The sequence below is a fragment of the Mesoplodon bidens genome (genome assembly GCF_964165515.1).
Source record: "Mesoplodon bidens genome assembly, chromosome: 18".
Taxonomy (NCBI): Eukaryota; Metazoa; Chordata; class Mammalia; order Artiodactyla; family Ziphiidae; genus Mesoplodon; species Mesoplodon bidens.
In genome coordinates, this window is record NC_138175.1 from 48,321,246 (window position 1) to 48,338,877 (window position 17,632).

At 39.1% G+C, this 17,632-nt stretch overlaps 2 protein-coding genes across 2 annotated transcripts in view; one reads left to right on the forward strand and one right to left on the reverse strand.

Moving 5' to 3' along the window:
- The window catches only part of LOC308605759 (uncharacterized protein), a gene marked incomplete at its 5' end in the record, with an annotated part of 46,252 nt that overhangs the window by 5,417 nt on the left and 23,203 nt on the right, over positions 1 to 17,632 (reverse strand). The gene's annotated exons all lie outside the window — the stretch shown is intronic.
- On the forward strand, positions 9,134 to 9,508 carry LOC308606082 (large ribosomal subunit protein eL31-like; the record flags this gene model as incomplete). The annotated part of the gene is made up of 1 exon (XM_081216559.1): positions 9,134 to 9,508. One exon carries the CDS (start codon positions 9,134 to 9,136, stop codon positions 9,506 to 9,508), a length of 375 nt encoding a protein of 124 aa, XP_081072685.1.

Sequence of the window (17,632 nt, forward strand, 5' to 3'; positions counted from 1 at the left end):
GTAAAATCATCTATATCCACAATAATTAGTGAAGGGATACACAAAACAAAAAGATGTAAAATATGATGTTAAAAAACTAAACATGGAGTGTGTTAAAAAGGCAGAATTGTTAGAATGTGTTTGAACATAAGAGATCATTGACTTAATATATTCAGATGGATAGATAGATGATAGAAAGATAGGTAGGTAGGTAGCTAGCTAGATGATAGATTCCCATCATAACCACAAACCAAGAATATATAATAGATACACACAGAGAAAAAAGAGAAAGGAATCCAAACACAACACTAAAGATAGTCATCAAATTACAAGGGGAAGAGAACAAAAGAAGGAGACAGGAACAAAAAAAGAACTACAAAAACAACCTTAAAACAATTAACAAAATGGCAGTAAGTACGTACCTATCAACAATTACTTTAAATGTAAATGGAATAAAGGCTCCAATCAAAAGACATAAAGTGGCGAACTGGATACAAAAATGAGACCCATAAATGCTTCTACATGAGACCAGATCTAAGGACACACGGACTGAAGGCGAGGGGATAGTAAAAGCTATTCCATGCAAATGGAAATGAAAAGAAAGCTGGGATAGCAATACTTATATCAGACAAAGTAGAATTTAAAACAAGACTGTCGGGACCTCCCTGGTGGTGCAGTGGTTAAGAATCCACCTGCCAATGCAGGGAACACGGGTTTGATCCCTGGTCTGGGAAGAACCCACATGCCATGGAACAACCAAGCCCATGCACCACAACTACTGAGCCTGTGAGCCACGACTACTGAGCCCATGCGCCTCAGGGCCTGTGCTCTGCAACAAGAGAAGCCACTGCAATGAGAAGCCCACACACCTCAACGAAGAGTAGCCCCCACTCGCTGCAACTAGAGAAAGCCTGCATGCAGCAAAGAAGACCCAAAGCAGCAAAAAAAAAATAATTAAAAAAAAAAGATTGTAACAAGAGACAAAGCACATTACATGTTGATAAAGGGATCAATTCAACATGAGATGTAACAATTGTTAATATATATGTAACCAACAGAGGAGCACCTAAATACATAAAGCAAATATTAACAGACACAAAGGGAGAAATTGAAGCTTGCACATTAATAGTAGGGGACTTTAACACCCCACTGAAGAGATCATCCAGACAGTAAATCAATAAGGATATATTGCCTTAAATGACACATTAAAGCATACGAACTTAATAGATATATACAGAACATTCCATCCAAAAGCAGCAGAATACACATTATTTTCAAGTGCACATGGAACATTCTCCAGGGCAGATCACATGCTAGGCCACAAAATGTCACAATAAAGTTAAGAATATTGAAATCATACCAAGCATCTTTTCCAACCACAATGATACAGAACTAGAAGTCAAATACATGAAAAAAAAACCCCTGCAAATAAACACAAACACATGGAGGCTAAACAATATTCTCCTAAACAACCAATGGGTCACTGAAGAAATCAAAGAGGAAATCAAAAAATACCTCGATAGAAATGAAAATGGAAACACAATCCAAAATCTGTGAAACACAGCAAATGCAGTTCTAAGAGAGAAATTTATAGTGATGCAAGCCTACCTCAGGAAACAAGAAAAATGTCAATCTAGTCTTACACATAAAGAAACTAGAAAAAGAAGAAGAATCAAAATCCAAAATTAGTAAAAGGAAAGAAATAAAGATCAGAGTAAAAATAATTGAAATAGAGACAAAGGACAATATAAAAGATCAATGAAACTAACAGGTAGTTCTCTGAAAAGATTACACTAAGTGAAACAAGTCAGACAGAGAAAGACAAATACTATATGATATCATTTGTATGTTGAATCTAAAAAGTACAACAAACTAGTGAGTACAACAAAAAAGAAGCAGACTCACAGATATAGAGAACAAACTAGTGGTTAGTTACCAGTGGGGAGAGGGGGAGAGGGAAAATATAGGGGTGGGAGAGTGGGATGTACAAACTATTGGGTGTAAGATAGGCTACAAGGATGTATTGTACAACACAAGGAATATAGCCAATATTTTGTAAAACCTGTAAATGGAGTGTGACCTTTAAAAATTATTTTAAAAATTAAAAATAATTTTTCATCATCACATTGTACACCTTAAGCTTACACACTGTTTCATGTCAATTATATCTCAATAAAGCTGTAGAAAAGAGCAAACTGTAAAAGCAGGAGGCAAAACAGCCTGAGGTGAGGAAGTGTAGGTGTTCTCTGAGGAGCTGCTCCGAAGTCAGATTTTATCAAGTCCTGTGGGAATTTCAATCAGATGAGTGAAAACTAACTTTGATCACTTTTCTGGATTCTGAAGTTAACTTTATGATGCAGTTCAACTGGGGAAAATGTACATCCCCAAATGGTGACTTTGCACTCAGATGGTGATAAGTTTACCAGGAGAATCATTCTGCATCTGGGAGTGCAATTTGTTGCTCCTCTGGGTGCATCAAGATGATCCCCAATAAACAAGGTCATGAAGACAGCAGGTGACAAGGTGATCCACTGGGAGAAGTTTTGCCATCTCATCCCTGATATACAGTCTGCCAGTCAAACCCAGTTTTTCAAGATGTTCCACATTCCTGAGGAAGCCAACTGCTTTTAGTAAGGATCTGTGTCACTCAGCCTTGAGAATGAGATGGAGGTATGAAGACATTTTCAATATTCCCATTGCTCATCCTAAGCTTTTTTACAGAGACTTCCAGTTTTTTCAGATTTAACCTTCTGTTAATTTTCTGTTTGACATAAGTATACTTTATCTTGTTTCTTACATTATTGTCCCTATTTCTCCCTTCTTTCATATATGTTGTTTTACTATCTTCATTTTTTTCATTTTTTATTCTTTAGTCTCTCTTACAGCTCCAGTACTGTTTCATTGTCTTGATCAATTTGGTTTTGTTTAAAAACTGTATCACACTTTCTTCATTGTATGTTGACTTTTCAGTTTACTAGTAACTATTTGAAAATTCCATATATTCCATGAATTGGCTGATATCTTCCCTTACTTATGTTTTCTTTTATGTCTCTCCTTTATTCTCTACACCTTAATTGGTATTTATTTACATTTGATACATTTGCCTCTCAATTTCAATACTTGACCACTTTTCTAATCATCTTATCCTTGCTTTTGTTTCCCTGCATCATTGTTTTTATATATAATACCCCTTTCCTCAAGTTATTGTACATCATTTTCAGTTTAAAATGCTTTAATCACATTTACGCTAATTTATAATATTGCTTCCTCTCTTAGAGGTTTTACACATTTGTTAACATATATTAAATCCTTTGTTCAACATATTTTATGCTATGTAAATGGTTTCATTGTTTATATTGCATTTAAAAATCATCTTCATTCTGACATACAGAAATCCAAATGACTTTTACACTAACTTTGCTTTCACTAACCTTTGGAATTGGCTCTTAATAATTCTAATAATTTAGCAAATGATTCCATCAGTTTCCTTCTTAAAATTTATAGAATCTGTCAATGATAAAAGATAATGTTACTTTCTTTCCAATTATTGTAAATTTTACTTTTTCTCTTTAATTTACAGCCCAGGAATCTGAAAACATGAGAAATAGAAGTGGCGAAACAGGTATTTTTACTTGCAGCAATCCCAAAGGAAAAGCTTCCAATATTAAACACTTACTATCATCCTGTATTGTAGATGTTTTTGTCAGAGTAAGGGTATTCTTTCTATTGCTACCTAATTAAATATTATTATGATAAATATATGTTTAATTTTATTACATGATCTTATGCATATATTAAAGTGTTAATTTCTTCCCCCTTTGGTCTATAAGTGTGGGTAATCATACAGATGAAGTTTCAATTTGGGGATAATTTATTGGTCAAGTTTGGGATAATTTATTGGTCAAAAGCTTGACTCTTTTTACATATTGGGAACACAATTTTACAGTTATTTTGTATAGACTGTTTTCACTGAATTAGTGAAATAGTCTTGTAATTTTTTTCATACTATATTTTTACGTTTTGCTACCAAGATTATACTAACCTCATAACATGATTAATGGAATGTTATTCGATTAGCTGACCTTAGCAGTGGGTTGCAGATATTATTTGTATCTGGTGTGTTTGGCATACTTCACCATGACATATTCTTTGAGATTTCCTTTGGAACGATTTTTGCTCACCATTCAATTTTTTTTTTTTTTTTTTTTTGCGGTACACGGGCCTCTCACTGTTGTGGCCTCTCCCATTGCGGAGCACAGGCTCCAGACGCGCAGGCTTAGCGGCCATGGCTCACAGGCCCAGCCGCTCCGCGGCATGTGGGATCTTCCCAGACCGGGGCACGAGCCCGTGTCCCCTGCATTGGTAGGCGGACTCTCAACCACTGCGCCACCAGGGAAGCCCTCACCATTCAATTTTATCATGAGGAGCACTGTATACTTACATCTTTTTGTTATTCTGAAATCTTTTTTTGGTAAGTTAAGTCCCCTAGAAATTTGCCCCCAGATCTCTTACATTTGCAAATTTATTGGCATAGTTAATCATAGTATCATGTTATTTTCTGATATTTGCAACTTCTTCACTGCTATCTTTTAACATGTTTAATCTTGAAATTTGTACATTCCTTTTGGGGAGTATTACAATCTCACATAGGTGTGTTAATTTTATTTTTCTTCTGAAGGAACTGATTTTAACATTTTTTTACCTTTCCATACGAAGACTGTCATCTATTAATTTCAGCTTTTACTTGTATCAATTCTGTTTATTTCTTTTTCTGATTAATTTGCTTTTCCTTTTCTAGTGTCACTGTTCCTCCCACCCCCATTTGAATTAACAGTTTTAGTTACACCTGCTTTATAACCTAATTCTGTGCCTATATTCTCAAAAATTTCTGGCATACAGCCTCTGGAGGTGATATATCTTGGTCTGAAATATAGAAGAATTGAATATTTCAACAGCCTCCCTCATACTGAACTGTCAATCATTACAAGCTCCATTATGTACAATTTCACAGTACTTTGTTTTATTTGAAGCCCAGTTGACCTAATTAAAATATATTTTAAAAATCAATAAGATTATGTTTCCAAGTGATGCAGTTTTGGGATTCTTCTTTGTACTCAAGTTTGTACTATATGGAAACACAAAATACCCTGAATAGCTAAAACAACCTTGGGAAAGAAGAACAAAGCTGGAGGTACCATACTTCCTGATTTCAAACTATACTACAAAGCTACAGTAATCAAAACTATAGGGTACTGGTACAAAAACAGACAAATAGATCAATGGAACAGGATAGAGACCCCAGAAATGAATCCACACTTATATGGACAATTAATCTACCATAAAGGAGGCAAGAATATACAGTGAGGAAGACAGCCTCTTCAGTAAATGGTGTTAGAAAACTGGACAGCTATACACAAAAGATTCAAATTGGACTTTTCTTTCCCACCACACACAAAAATAAATTCAAAATGGATTAAAGACTTAAATGTAGGACCTGAAACCATTAAACTTTTAGAAGAAAACATAGGCAGTACACTCTTTGACATCATTCTTAGAAACATGTTTTAAATATGTCTCCTCAGGAAAGAAAAGAAAAGCAAAAATAAACAAATGAGACTACATCAAACTAAAAAGCTTTGGGACTTCCCTGGTGAGCCAGTAGTTAAGACTTCACCTTCTAGTGCAGGGGGTGCAGGTTTGATCCCTGGTCGGGGAGCTAAGATCCCACATGCTTCACAGCCAAAAAACCAAAATATAAAACAGAAGTAATACTGTAACAAATTCAATAAAGACTGTAAAAATGGTCCACATCATAAAAAGCTTTTGCACAGTGAAGGGAACTATCAACAAAATGAAAAGGTCACCTACTAAATGGGAGAAAATATTTGCCAACAATTTATCTGATAAGGGGTTAATATCCAAATAAAAAAAGAGAACTCACACAACTCAATCAAAAAACCAAAGCAATCCAACTAAAAAATGGGCAGAGGATCTGAATAGACATCTTTCCAAAGAAGACATAAAGATGCAATCAGACACATGAAAAGATGATCAACATCACTTACGATTAGTGAAATGGCAACAAAACCACAATGAGATACCACCTCACAACTGGTAGAATGGCTATTATCAAAAGACAATAACAGGTGTTGGTGAGGGTATGGAGAAAAGGGAATCCTGTGAACTTTTTGTGGTATGTTCATTGGTGCAGCCACTATGGAAAGCAGTATGGAGGTTCCTCAAAACATTAAAAATAGAACCATATTGATCTAGCATGTGATCCATGTGATCCAGCAATTCCACTTCTGGGTATTTATCCAAATAAAACAAAAACATTAATTAGAAAGGATATCTGTACCCCTATGTTCACTGCAGCATTATTTACAATAGCTAAGATATAGAAGCAACCCAAGTACCCATCTATAGATGAATGGATAAATAAGATGTGGAGTGTGTACATATATTATTACTCAACCATGAACAAGAATGAAATCCTACCATTTGTGACAACATGGATTGACCTAGAGGGTATTGTGCTAAGTGAAGTGAGTCAGACAGAGAAAGGCAAATACTGTATGATTTCACTTATATGTGGAATCTAAAAATAAAACAAATGAAAAAACATAATAAAACAGAAACAGAGTCCTCGATACAGAGAACAAACAGGTGGTTGCCAGAGAAGAAGGGGGTGGGGAGGAGGAATGAAATAGGTGCGGGAGATTAATAGGTACAAAATTCCAGGTACAAAATGAATGAGTCTCTGGTATGAAATGTATGGTGCGGAGAATATAGTCAACAACTATGTAATATCTTTGTATGGTGCATGTCATAACTAGACTTATCATGGTGACCACTTTGAAATATACAGAAATACCAAATCACTATGTTGTGTAACAGGATCTGACATAGTGGTGTAGGTCAATTACACTTCTAAAACAAACTCATAGAAAAAGATCAGATTTGTGTTTACCAGAGGCGGGGGGGTGGAGCGAGGGAAAACCAGCTGAAAGCAGTCAAAAGGTACAAACTTCCAGTTATAAGCATCAGGGATATAATGTACAACATGATAAAGATAATTAACACTTATATGCAAAAGTTGTTAAGACAGTAATTCCTAAGAGTTCTCGTCACAAGAAAAAAAAAGTTTATATTGCATAGGCTGTTTGCAAATTCTACTTCCTTAATGACCTCCAGGCTTTATTTTAGATCCCTTTTACATAAATGACTCCTTTTTGTTGTTTATAGTCCACCTTTCCCCCTTTTGATCAATATCTTTCCTTGGAAAGCATCGATGATCAATTATCTTATGTTTTTAGAATCATTTTTTGGTATTATTAAATAAGAGCCCCTCAGCACCGGTTAGGCTAATTCCTAGTGTGTCACATACCATGGAGGAGGGAAAGGAAATAAGAATCATGACTGTAAAGGAACAGCTACATTCAAACAATAAAAAGTCTTTCAGAAAGTAGAATTTAGGCATTGTCCACACCTAAAATAATGATGGAGTCAGTCCACTCTTCATTGGTGGAATGAATTGCAGGATGTGTCTGGTTGAGTAATCCAAGCCTCTGAGCAACTGTAATCTTAATATCCTAAGTAGCTGAGCAACAGGGAGAAATACAGAGTATAAAGAGTTTTAAGGGGCTTCCCTGGTGGCGCAGTGGTTGAGAGTCTGCCTGCCGATGCAGGGGACACGGGTTCGTGCCCTGGTCTGGGAGGATCCCACATGCCGCGGAGCAACTGGGCCCGTGAGCCAAAATTACTGAGCCTGCGCGTCTGGAGCCTGTGCTCCGCAACAAGAGAGGCCGCGATGGTGAGAGGCCTGTGCACCGCGATGAAGAGTGGCCCCCGCTCTCCACATCTGGAGAGGGCCCTCGCACAGAAACGAAGACCCAACACAGCCAAAAATAAATAAATAAATAAAGCAAACTGTCAACAAGTAAAAATAAACACTATTAAAAAAAAAAAGTTTTAAAACAAAAAAGAGAGAACAAATTAAAACTGATTACATACGTAGTTGTAATCTGGATTTGCAGTAAGGCACTGAGTCCGGAGGGGAGCCAGCTGAGGAAGAATTCTAGACTTAAGGGTGGAAACCTCATTTTCAGTTTATAATGTCTCTGATGATGTCATCAGATGTTTAGGTAAACTCTCAGAGTGTCTCATATAGCAACAGACACAAAAATTTGTTTATACATGAGCTATTGTGGTGAAGTTTATGCTCTGAAGCGTTATTAAGTTGTCCAATTTTAGCCATTGGCTTTAGTCCAGTGGCTTTGGGAAAAGGGAAGTTTTAGTTCTCAATGATTCCAAGTCAAAAGGATGGGAGAAAAACTAAAACTGTTAGTTTAGAGATTAATAGGCAGATATTTGAGGAAAACAGAAGAATTCTGGATCCAGTCCAGTTTACAGGGAAATACCAAAACCTCAAAGACAACAGCACTAGAACCTGTTATACACACAATAAAACCAAAGTTGGTTCTTTGAAAAGACCAACAAAATTTACAAACCTTTAGCTAGATATATTAAGAAAAAAAGAGAGAAGCCTCAAATCACTAAAATCAGAAATGACAGTGAGGACATTACCATTGATTAAACAGAAATAAAAAGGATTATAAGAGCGTACTATGAAAAATTGTATGCCAACAAACTGGATAACCTAGATGAAACAGACATATTTCTAGAAACATACAATCTACCAACATTGATTGTTGTCATGATTCACATGAAGAAATAGAAAAATCTGAACAGACTAAACAAGTAAGGAGATTGAATCAGTAATCAAAAATCACCCTGTAGGGCTTCCCTGGTGGCGCAGTGGTTGGGAGTCCGCCTGCTGATGCAGGGGACACGGGTTCGTGCCCTGGTGCGGGAGGATCCCACGTGCCTTGGAGCGGCTGGGCCCGTGAGCCATGGCTGCTGAGCCTGCGCTTCCGGAGCCTGTGCTCCGCAATGGGGGAGGCCACAGCAGTGAGAGGCCCACGTACCAAAAAAAAAAAAAATCACCCTGTAAAGAAAAGCCCCTGGACCTGATGGTTTCAGTGGTGAATTTTACCAAACATTTAAAGAAGAATTAATATCAATCCTTCTTAAACTCTTCCAGCCTTCTCCCACAGTCGCTCATGCCCTTCCTTTCCAACCCTGGCCAGGCAGGATGGTTCCTGCAAAAAAGGGTAGCAAGAATAAGAAGGGCTGGTCCACCATCAATGAGGTGGTGACCAGAGAATACACTATCAACATTCACAAGTGCATCTATGGAGTGGGTTTCAAGAAGTGGGCCCCTCGGGCGCTCAAAGAAATCTGGAAATTTGCCATGAAGGAGATGGGAACTCTAGATGTACACATTGACACCAGGCTCAACAAAGCTGCCTGGGCCAAAGGAATAAGGAATGTCCCATACCGTATCCATGTGTGGTTGTTCAGAAAATGTAATGAAGAAGATTCACCAAACAAGCTCTATATGTTTGTTACTTATGTACCTGTCACCACTTTCAAAAATCTACAGACAGTTAATGTGGATGAGAACTAACCACTGATTGTCCAATAAAGTTATAGAACTGCCAAACGACAACAACAAATCTCTTCCAAAAAATTGAAAAGGAAGGAACACTCCCAAATTCATTTTACAAGGCCAGCATTACCCTGATACCAAAGCCAGATAAGGACACTACAAGAAAGCTACAGGCCAATATCCCTGATGAACATAAATGCAAAATTTCTCAACAAAATACAAGCAAACTGAATTCATCAGCACATTAAAAGGATCATACACCATGATCAGGTGAGATTTAGCCCTAGGATGCAATGATATTTCAACACAGGCAAATCAATAAATGTGATACACCACATTAATAGAATCACAAATACATATCCTATAATCATCTCAGTAGATGCAGAAAAGCATTTAACAAAATTCAACACACTTTCTTGATAAAAACTCGAAACAAACTGCATGTAGAAGAAACACACCTCAACATAATAAAGGTCATATATGACAAGCCCTCAGATAACATACTCAACAGTGAAAGGTTGAAAGTTTTTCCTCTAAGATCAGGAACAAGATAAAGATGCTCACTCTCACCACTCCTGTTTAACATAGTGCTAGAAGTCCTAGCCAGAACGAACAGGCAAGAAGATGAAATACAAGGCAACCAAATAGGAAAGGAAGAAGTAAAACTGTCTCTATTTGCAGATGGCATGAAAGAAAGAACCTAAAGAACCCTAAAGACTCCACCAAAAAAACTGTTAGATCTAAACAAGAAATTCAGTAATGTTGCAGGATACAAGATCAGCATACAAAAATTATACACTAACAGCAAGTTACCTGGGAAAAAAGCAATCCCACTTACGATAGCATCAAACAACAACAACAACAACAACAATAAAATAGGAATAAATTTCACCAAGCAGGTGAAAGATCTATACAGTGAAAACTATAAGATATTGATAAAAGGAACTGAAGACACAAATAAATGAAAACAAGTGGGACTATATCAAACTAAAAAGGTCTGCACAGCAAAAGAAATTATCAAAAAGTGAAACGGCAACCTACAGAATAGGAGAAAATATTTGCAAATGATGTATTGGATAAGAGATTAATATACAAAATATATAAGGAACTCATACAACTCAAAAGCAAAAACAAAAACAAACCCCAGATAATCCAATTTTAAAATGGGCAAAGGACTTGAAAACATTTTTCCAAAGATACTCCAGTGGTCAACAGGTACATGAAAAGGTGTTCAACATCACTAATCATTAGGGAAATGCAAATCAAAACCAAAATGAGATATCACTTCACACCTGTTAGAATAGCTATCAAAAATATAGGAGTGGGGTTCCCTGGTGGCACAGTGGTTAAGAGCCCGCCTGCCGATGCAGGGGACACGGGTTCGTGCCCCGGTCCGGGAGGATCCCACGTGCTGCGGAGCGGCTGGGCCCGTGGGCCATGGCCCCTGAGCCTGCGCGTCCGGAGCCTGTGCTCCGCGGCGGGAGGGGCCACAGCAGTGAGAGGCCCGCGTACCGCAAACAAACAAACAAACAAAAAACTTGTACACAAATGATCATAGCAGCATTATTCATAATAGCTCAGGGGTAGAAGCAATCCAAATTCCCCTCAACTGATGAATAGATAAATATAATGTGATCCGTCCATACAATCGAATATTATCTGGCAATAAAAAAGAATGAAGTATTGATATGGACTACAATGTGGATGAACCTTGAAAATATTATGCCAAGTAAAAGAAGTCAGTCACAGGACACCACATATTGAATGATTTCACTTTATGTCAAATGTTCAGAATAAGCAAATCTATAGAGAAGAAAGTAGATTAGTAACTGCCAGGGGCTAGGGGTCGGGGGAACAGGGAGTAACTGCTAATGAGTGTGGGATTTCTTTGGGGGGAGGTGAAAAGTTTCTAAAATTGATTGTGCTGATAGTTGCATACCTTTGAGGATATACTAATAACCACTGGGTGGTATACTTTTTTTTTTTGGATAGTGTACTTTAAATAGTATGTGGTATGTGAATGGTATGTGGTATGTGAATTATATCTCAATAAAGCTGTTATTGAAAATAATACACACACCAAAAAAAAAAAAAACTATGCACACATTCCATTAGCTGGCAGAGTAATGACACCACCATACATGTAACCTCTGGAAAACTCCACTAAGTCCTCATGGGAGAGTGTAAGTCCTCGTGGGAGAGTGAAAGTGAAAGGGGAAAAAATATAAGGTCCAGGAATTAGTGCCAAATAGGGAACAACTCTAATGGGCTATCTACACTCCAGAGGCCCTTGTGGGGTCAACCAAGGTCAATGTTGTACCTGCATCACAGTTCAAATTCTCCATCCACGCAACCCTCGTGCCTCCCTCTCCCTTCCACACGTGTCTTGCACTTCAAACTGCATTTCAGTGTCAAACTGCAACAGGATTCATCAGCATATGGATGGACTATGAAGCCTAGAAGTTGCATTTAACATATAGACAAGCCCTAGTGTATTTCAGGTCTACTTCCCAAGACATAGACTCATATCTGTACTGTGAGCCTGACATCCTGACCTGAAAGACAAGAGAAGAATAAAAAATAGCTGCTAGAAGCACTATTTACAATAGCCAAGACATGGAAGAAACCTAAATGTCCATCGACAGATGAATGGATAAAGATGTGGTACATATATACAATGGAATATTATTCAGCTGTAAAAAAGAATGAAATAATTGCATTTGCAGCAACATGAATGGACCTAGAGATTGTCATACTAAGTGAAGTAAGTCAGACAGAGAAAGACAAATACATGATATCACTTATACATGGAATCTAAAAAATGATACAAATGAACTTATTTACAAAACAGAAATAGACTCACTGACATAGAAAACAAACTTATGGTTACCAAAGGAGAAAGGTGGGGTGGATAAATTAGGAATTTGGGATTAAAAGATACACATTACTATATATAAAACAGATAAACAATAAGGACCTATATAGCTCAGGGAACTATATTCAATACCTTGCAATAACCTATAATGGAAAAGAATCTGAAAAAGAATATATATATATGTATATATATATATATATATATATATATATTCTGTACTTTGCTTTACACCTGAAATATTGTAAATCAACTACACTTCAATAAAAAATTTTTTTAACTTTAAAAAAGTGTACGGAATTCCCTGGTGGTCCAGTGGTTAGGACTCCATGCTCTCACTGCCGAGGGCCTGGGTTCAATCCTTGGTCACGGAACTAAGATCCCACAAGCTACATGGCACGGCCAAAAAAAATTTTTTTTTAATATAAGAAGTGTAAAAAAAAATAGCTGCTATAAGCATTTCCTAGAGGCCACAAATGAAAACAGCCAAAGATGCCCAACCTCATTAGAATTCAGTATGCAGAAAGATTCTAATTAAAACCATAATAGCATACCACTTCATATCCAGCCAGCTGTCAAAAATTTAAAAGACTCTCAATATGAGGTTTTAACCCATAGAATAAAACAGATATCCATGAGTCCATGTTGATCTAAGTAAATAATCAAATAAGTAACGGGGAGAAGGAGCAGCTCTTTCTTTCAATAGAATTCCAACTAATAGACGTAGAAGGAGAAAGGGACATGAAAAATCACTATTAGGCAAATGCCCCAGTAACAACTGTCGCAGACCAGATCCACCAACAGATGCTAAAGTTAGCAGGTGCAAGTTTGAGGAGAATCAAGACTTGTATAGTCATGAAGTATCTCCCCCAAGATACTTATTAATTGCAAAGGGAAAGACAGTAACTTTACAGTGGAGAAGTGCAGCAGACTGTGCCTTAACCTAGAGACCAAGGTCAAAATCGCCCATAACAAGACATACTGACATGTCTGATATGATGCACTGAGAAAGACACAGCATCATCTGTGTGGTATTCCTGGCAAAAATGTATAACTTCATTTCAACGATGAAAAACATCAGATAAACCCAAATTTAGGGACATTTAATAAAAGAGCTGATAAATACTCCTTAAAAGTGTCAAGGTCATGAAAGACAAGGAAATGTAGAGGGACATGACCAAGCCAGCCTGGTCTTCCAGATGTGGAATTGAGCCGCCTTGGGAGGGAATTCCCCCAGCTCCATTCAAGCCTTCTGATGAGTGAGGCCCTGGCAGTGAGGATGAGCCAGGGCTTCGAGCCAGGAACATCCAGATAAGCCACCCGCCAAAACCTGACTCACAGAAAGTGTGTGTGAGGTGACAAGTGTTTATTGCTTTGAGCAGCTTTTTTAGAGAAAATAATTGCTGTTGTGAACAGTGGTCACCAGATGGCGCCCGGATTCCAAGGATGGAAACAAAAATGACTGCCAACATTATAAAGAGGTCATTGCCCGTGAGTTCATCTGTAAATGCATCATCACAAGCCTAATAAAAATGTCATTGGGGTTTTTTCCTAGAGCTAGACAACTTGATTATAAGGTTCATTTGAAAGTAAAACAGGCAAATATGGGGGGAAAACTGAAAAATAAGAAGGAGGAGGAGAAAACAGATATTAAAAACCATATAAAACAATGTGTTATTGGTGCATCAGTAAGTAAACAGATCAGTCCAGAAATAGAAACAATTGCTTACGGAAATTAATATGATCATATAATACTTTTTAATTTAGGAAGGAGCTTTAGGGAAGTTTTTAATTTAGTAGTGTTAGAGCAACTAGATAAACAAAAAGAAAAGCTTGAGTCTGTTCCTCACACTGGATACCAGATTAAATTCGAAGTATATCAAAGAACTAAGTGGAGGGGCTTCCCTGGTGGCGCAGTGGTTGAAAGCCCGCCTGCCAATGCAGGTGACACGGGTTCGTGCCCTGGTCCGGTGAGTCTCCTAATGACCTGAGAGTGTGGGAACAAGGTAAATTTGCCAAACTGTTCATCAAAATCCAGAAGCAATGAAAGAGAATTTTGTCAAATAACCAAGCAAAAATGAAAACCTTTTGCAGGTTCAAAACATAAATCCACCAGGCGCAAACTAAAAACTACAGATGACAAAATGAAGGAAAAACAATTTACAACATATATCACAGACAAAGGGTTAGTATCCCTAAAATATAAAGACCATCTAAAAATTGAGGCAAAAAGGGCTTCCCTGGTGGCGCAGTGGTTGAGAGTCCACCTGCCGATGCAGGGGACATGGGTTCATGCCCCAGTCCAGGAAGATACCACATGCCGCGGAGCGGCTGGGCCCGTGAGCCATGGCCACTGAGCCTGCGCGTCCGGAGCCTGTGCTCCGCAACGGGAGAGGCCACAACAGTGAGAGGCCCGCGTAACCGCAAAAAAAAAAATTGAGGCAAAAAAGACCAAGAAACCTATCGAAAGTGGGCAAGATACATGAAGAAGAAGTTCACATAAAAAGAAATGCCAATGTCCTCTACATATACAAAAATATGCTCAACCCCACTCATAATTTTTAAAAACCACAAATTCAAACCACACGGAGATTCTTTTTCTCACTTACCAGATTAGCAAAACTCCAAGCGTTTGACAACACTCTGTTGGCAATGCCATGGGGACACAGGTGTTCTCACATCTTGCTAGTGGAACGCAAAAAAGTAAAGCCTCCATGGAGGAGAATTTGGCAATATCTAGCAAATTTACGCTTTGTCCCCACAATCCCACGGATTCTAATGCAAAGACACACACCAAGACACTATAGCCATCTGCCGATGGGATGTCTGCACCTGAGTATCTCTGTTGGAACCTGATCAAATCCAAAAGCAAATAAATCATCTCCACCACCATCACCCCATCTCTCTTCCTACAGTGCCTGTATTGTGTGAATGGGCACCACAGTCCATCTGCAACCCAGGCCAGGAAAGTGGGAACTGTCCTAGACTCCTCCCTCTGCTCAAATAGTAATCAAGACCTTTTAAATATCTTCTGTGTCCCTCTTCTCCACCCCACTCCCACTACTCTAGTGTGGACAGTCTTCATCTTTAACTTGTATTACTGCAGCAGGCTCTGGATCAGTCAGTCAGGGTCCGGTAAGGAGAGAGAACTCTAACAGAGAGAATTTAACATATGGACTATAATACAAGGAACTGCCAACTTGGTATAAAGTTGTTATCTAGATAACTGAAAGGGTAAAAAAAAAAAAAAAAAAAAAGAATTCTAAGGCAGCTAGCTGTTCTTAAACCTTAGCCAAATCACCTGGAGGACTTGTTAAAAGGCAGATGGTTGAGGACAACTACCAGAGTCTCTGATGGGTCTGGGATGGGGCTTGGAGTTTTGCACTTCTCACAGGTTCCCAGCTGATACTGATGCTGTTGGTCTGGGCACCACACTCAGAACCACAGCTCTAAGATAGGAGAGAAATAGCAACTGCAGGAAGCAGGGACCACACCTAGAGCTGGGGGAACACAGATGCAAAAGAAGGGGCACTAGCCAGCTGGCGCTGATGTTTCTGATGAGACTGGTTTTGCAAGAGTTAGAAAACTACAAATTGGATTCAGCAGCTGCTACAGGAAGACAGCACTGCTTCTGCTGCCGCCACTGCCACCACCATCAGAGTGAAGAAGTGTTGCTGGGTAACACTCACAAGAACAGCAGGCAAGTCAGTCCCTTCTGCATAAGGTGACCAAGCACCCTGGGAAGAGTTTCCCAGGAAGCAGAACTTTCAGTGCTAAAACTGGAGAAGTCCTGGGAAAACCAGGATGAGTTAATCACCCTACTTCTGCAATCTCCTAGTAAACCCCATTGCCAGGGTCTAAAACAGAACCACCTGGTAAAGCAGAAGTGTGGTTTCCCAGCTCAGCATCACAAAGCAAAACATAGCAGGGTGGGTTGGGAGCTCAGTGACAATAAATTCATAATCGACACTGCCTGCACATGATCTTCCTGGTCCTCTGCAATCCATCCTCAGGGGTGCCGTCAAGAGAAACTTTATAAATAGGTATAACCGATCACTTCAGACTCTTGCCAAAATTTTTTCAATAGCTGTCTGTGATATTGTGATTTATATTAAGAAAGATATATTTGGTCTTTGTTCCCTTTCCTGACACAGAGTCCCTAAAACCCTTGGATTTCCTAAGTGATAAGAGCGAAAAAAGTGAAAAGAGTGTCTTATTCTTCACAAGCCCCTTTCAACCACACCCGAGTTTATGGTAATGAAGTGGCTGTTGGAAAGCCAAGGATGAGGGCTGGTTGCCAGGGAACCAATCCTGTGATTAGAGGGTTGGAACTCAGCCTCCCACCCCCCTCACCTCCAGGGAGGGGAGAGAGGTTGGATGTTGATCACCAAAGGGCAATGATTTAACCAATTATGCCTATGTGACAAAGCCTCCATAAAAAACTCTAAGAGGTTCCGAGAGCTTTCGGGTTGGTGAACACGTGGAGGTGCTGGGAGGGTGGCACCACGCCTGCAGAGGGTATGGATGCTGCTCTGCATCCGTGTCCCATACTTTGCCCTGTGCATCTCTTCCATTCAACCATTCCAGAGTTGCATCCTTTTTACAAGTAAGTAAACTGTTTTCCTGAGTTCTGTGAGCTGTTCTAGCAAATTATCGAACCCGAGGAGGGGGTGATGGGAACCCCCGATTTGTAGCCAAGTGGGACAGAGGTTGCAGGTAACCTGAAGACCCACCGCTTGCAATAGGTATCTGAGTTGGGGGTTAGGCTTGTGGGACTAAGCCCTTAACCTGGGTGGGATCTCAAGCTAACTCCAGGTAGGTGGTGTCAGAATTGAACTGAATTCTAAGACACGCAGTTAGTGTCCCCAGAGAACTGGAGAATTTCTTGGTGTGGGAAAAACCTCCACACGTTTGGTGACTGGTACTGAGAGCTGAGTGGTGACTAGAGGAGGAAACAGCGTTCTTCCTTTTCACTGCCTGCCAGCCAATCAGGGTGAAATTCCAACTTTATTTTTAAATTTAATTATTTATTTATTTATTATTTTTGGCTGCATTGGGTCTCCATTGCTGTGTGCGGGCTTTCTCTAGCTGTGGAGAGCGGGGGCTACTCTTCGTTGCCGTGCGCAGGCTTCTCTTGTTGCGGAGCACGGGCTCTAGGTGCTGGCTTCAGTTGTTGTGGCACGCGGGCTTCAGTAGTTGTGGCATGAGGGCTCTAGAGTGCAGGCTCAGTAGTTGTGGCGCACGCGCTTAGCTGCTCTGCGGCATGTGGG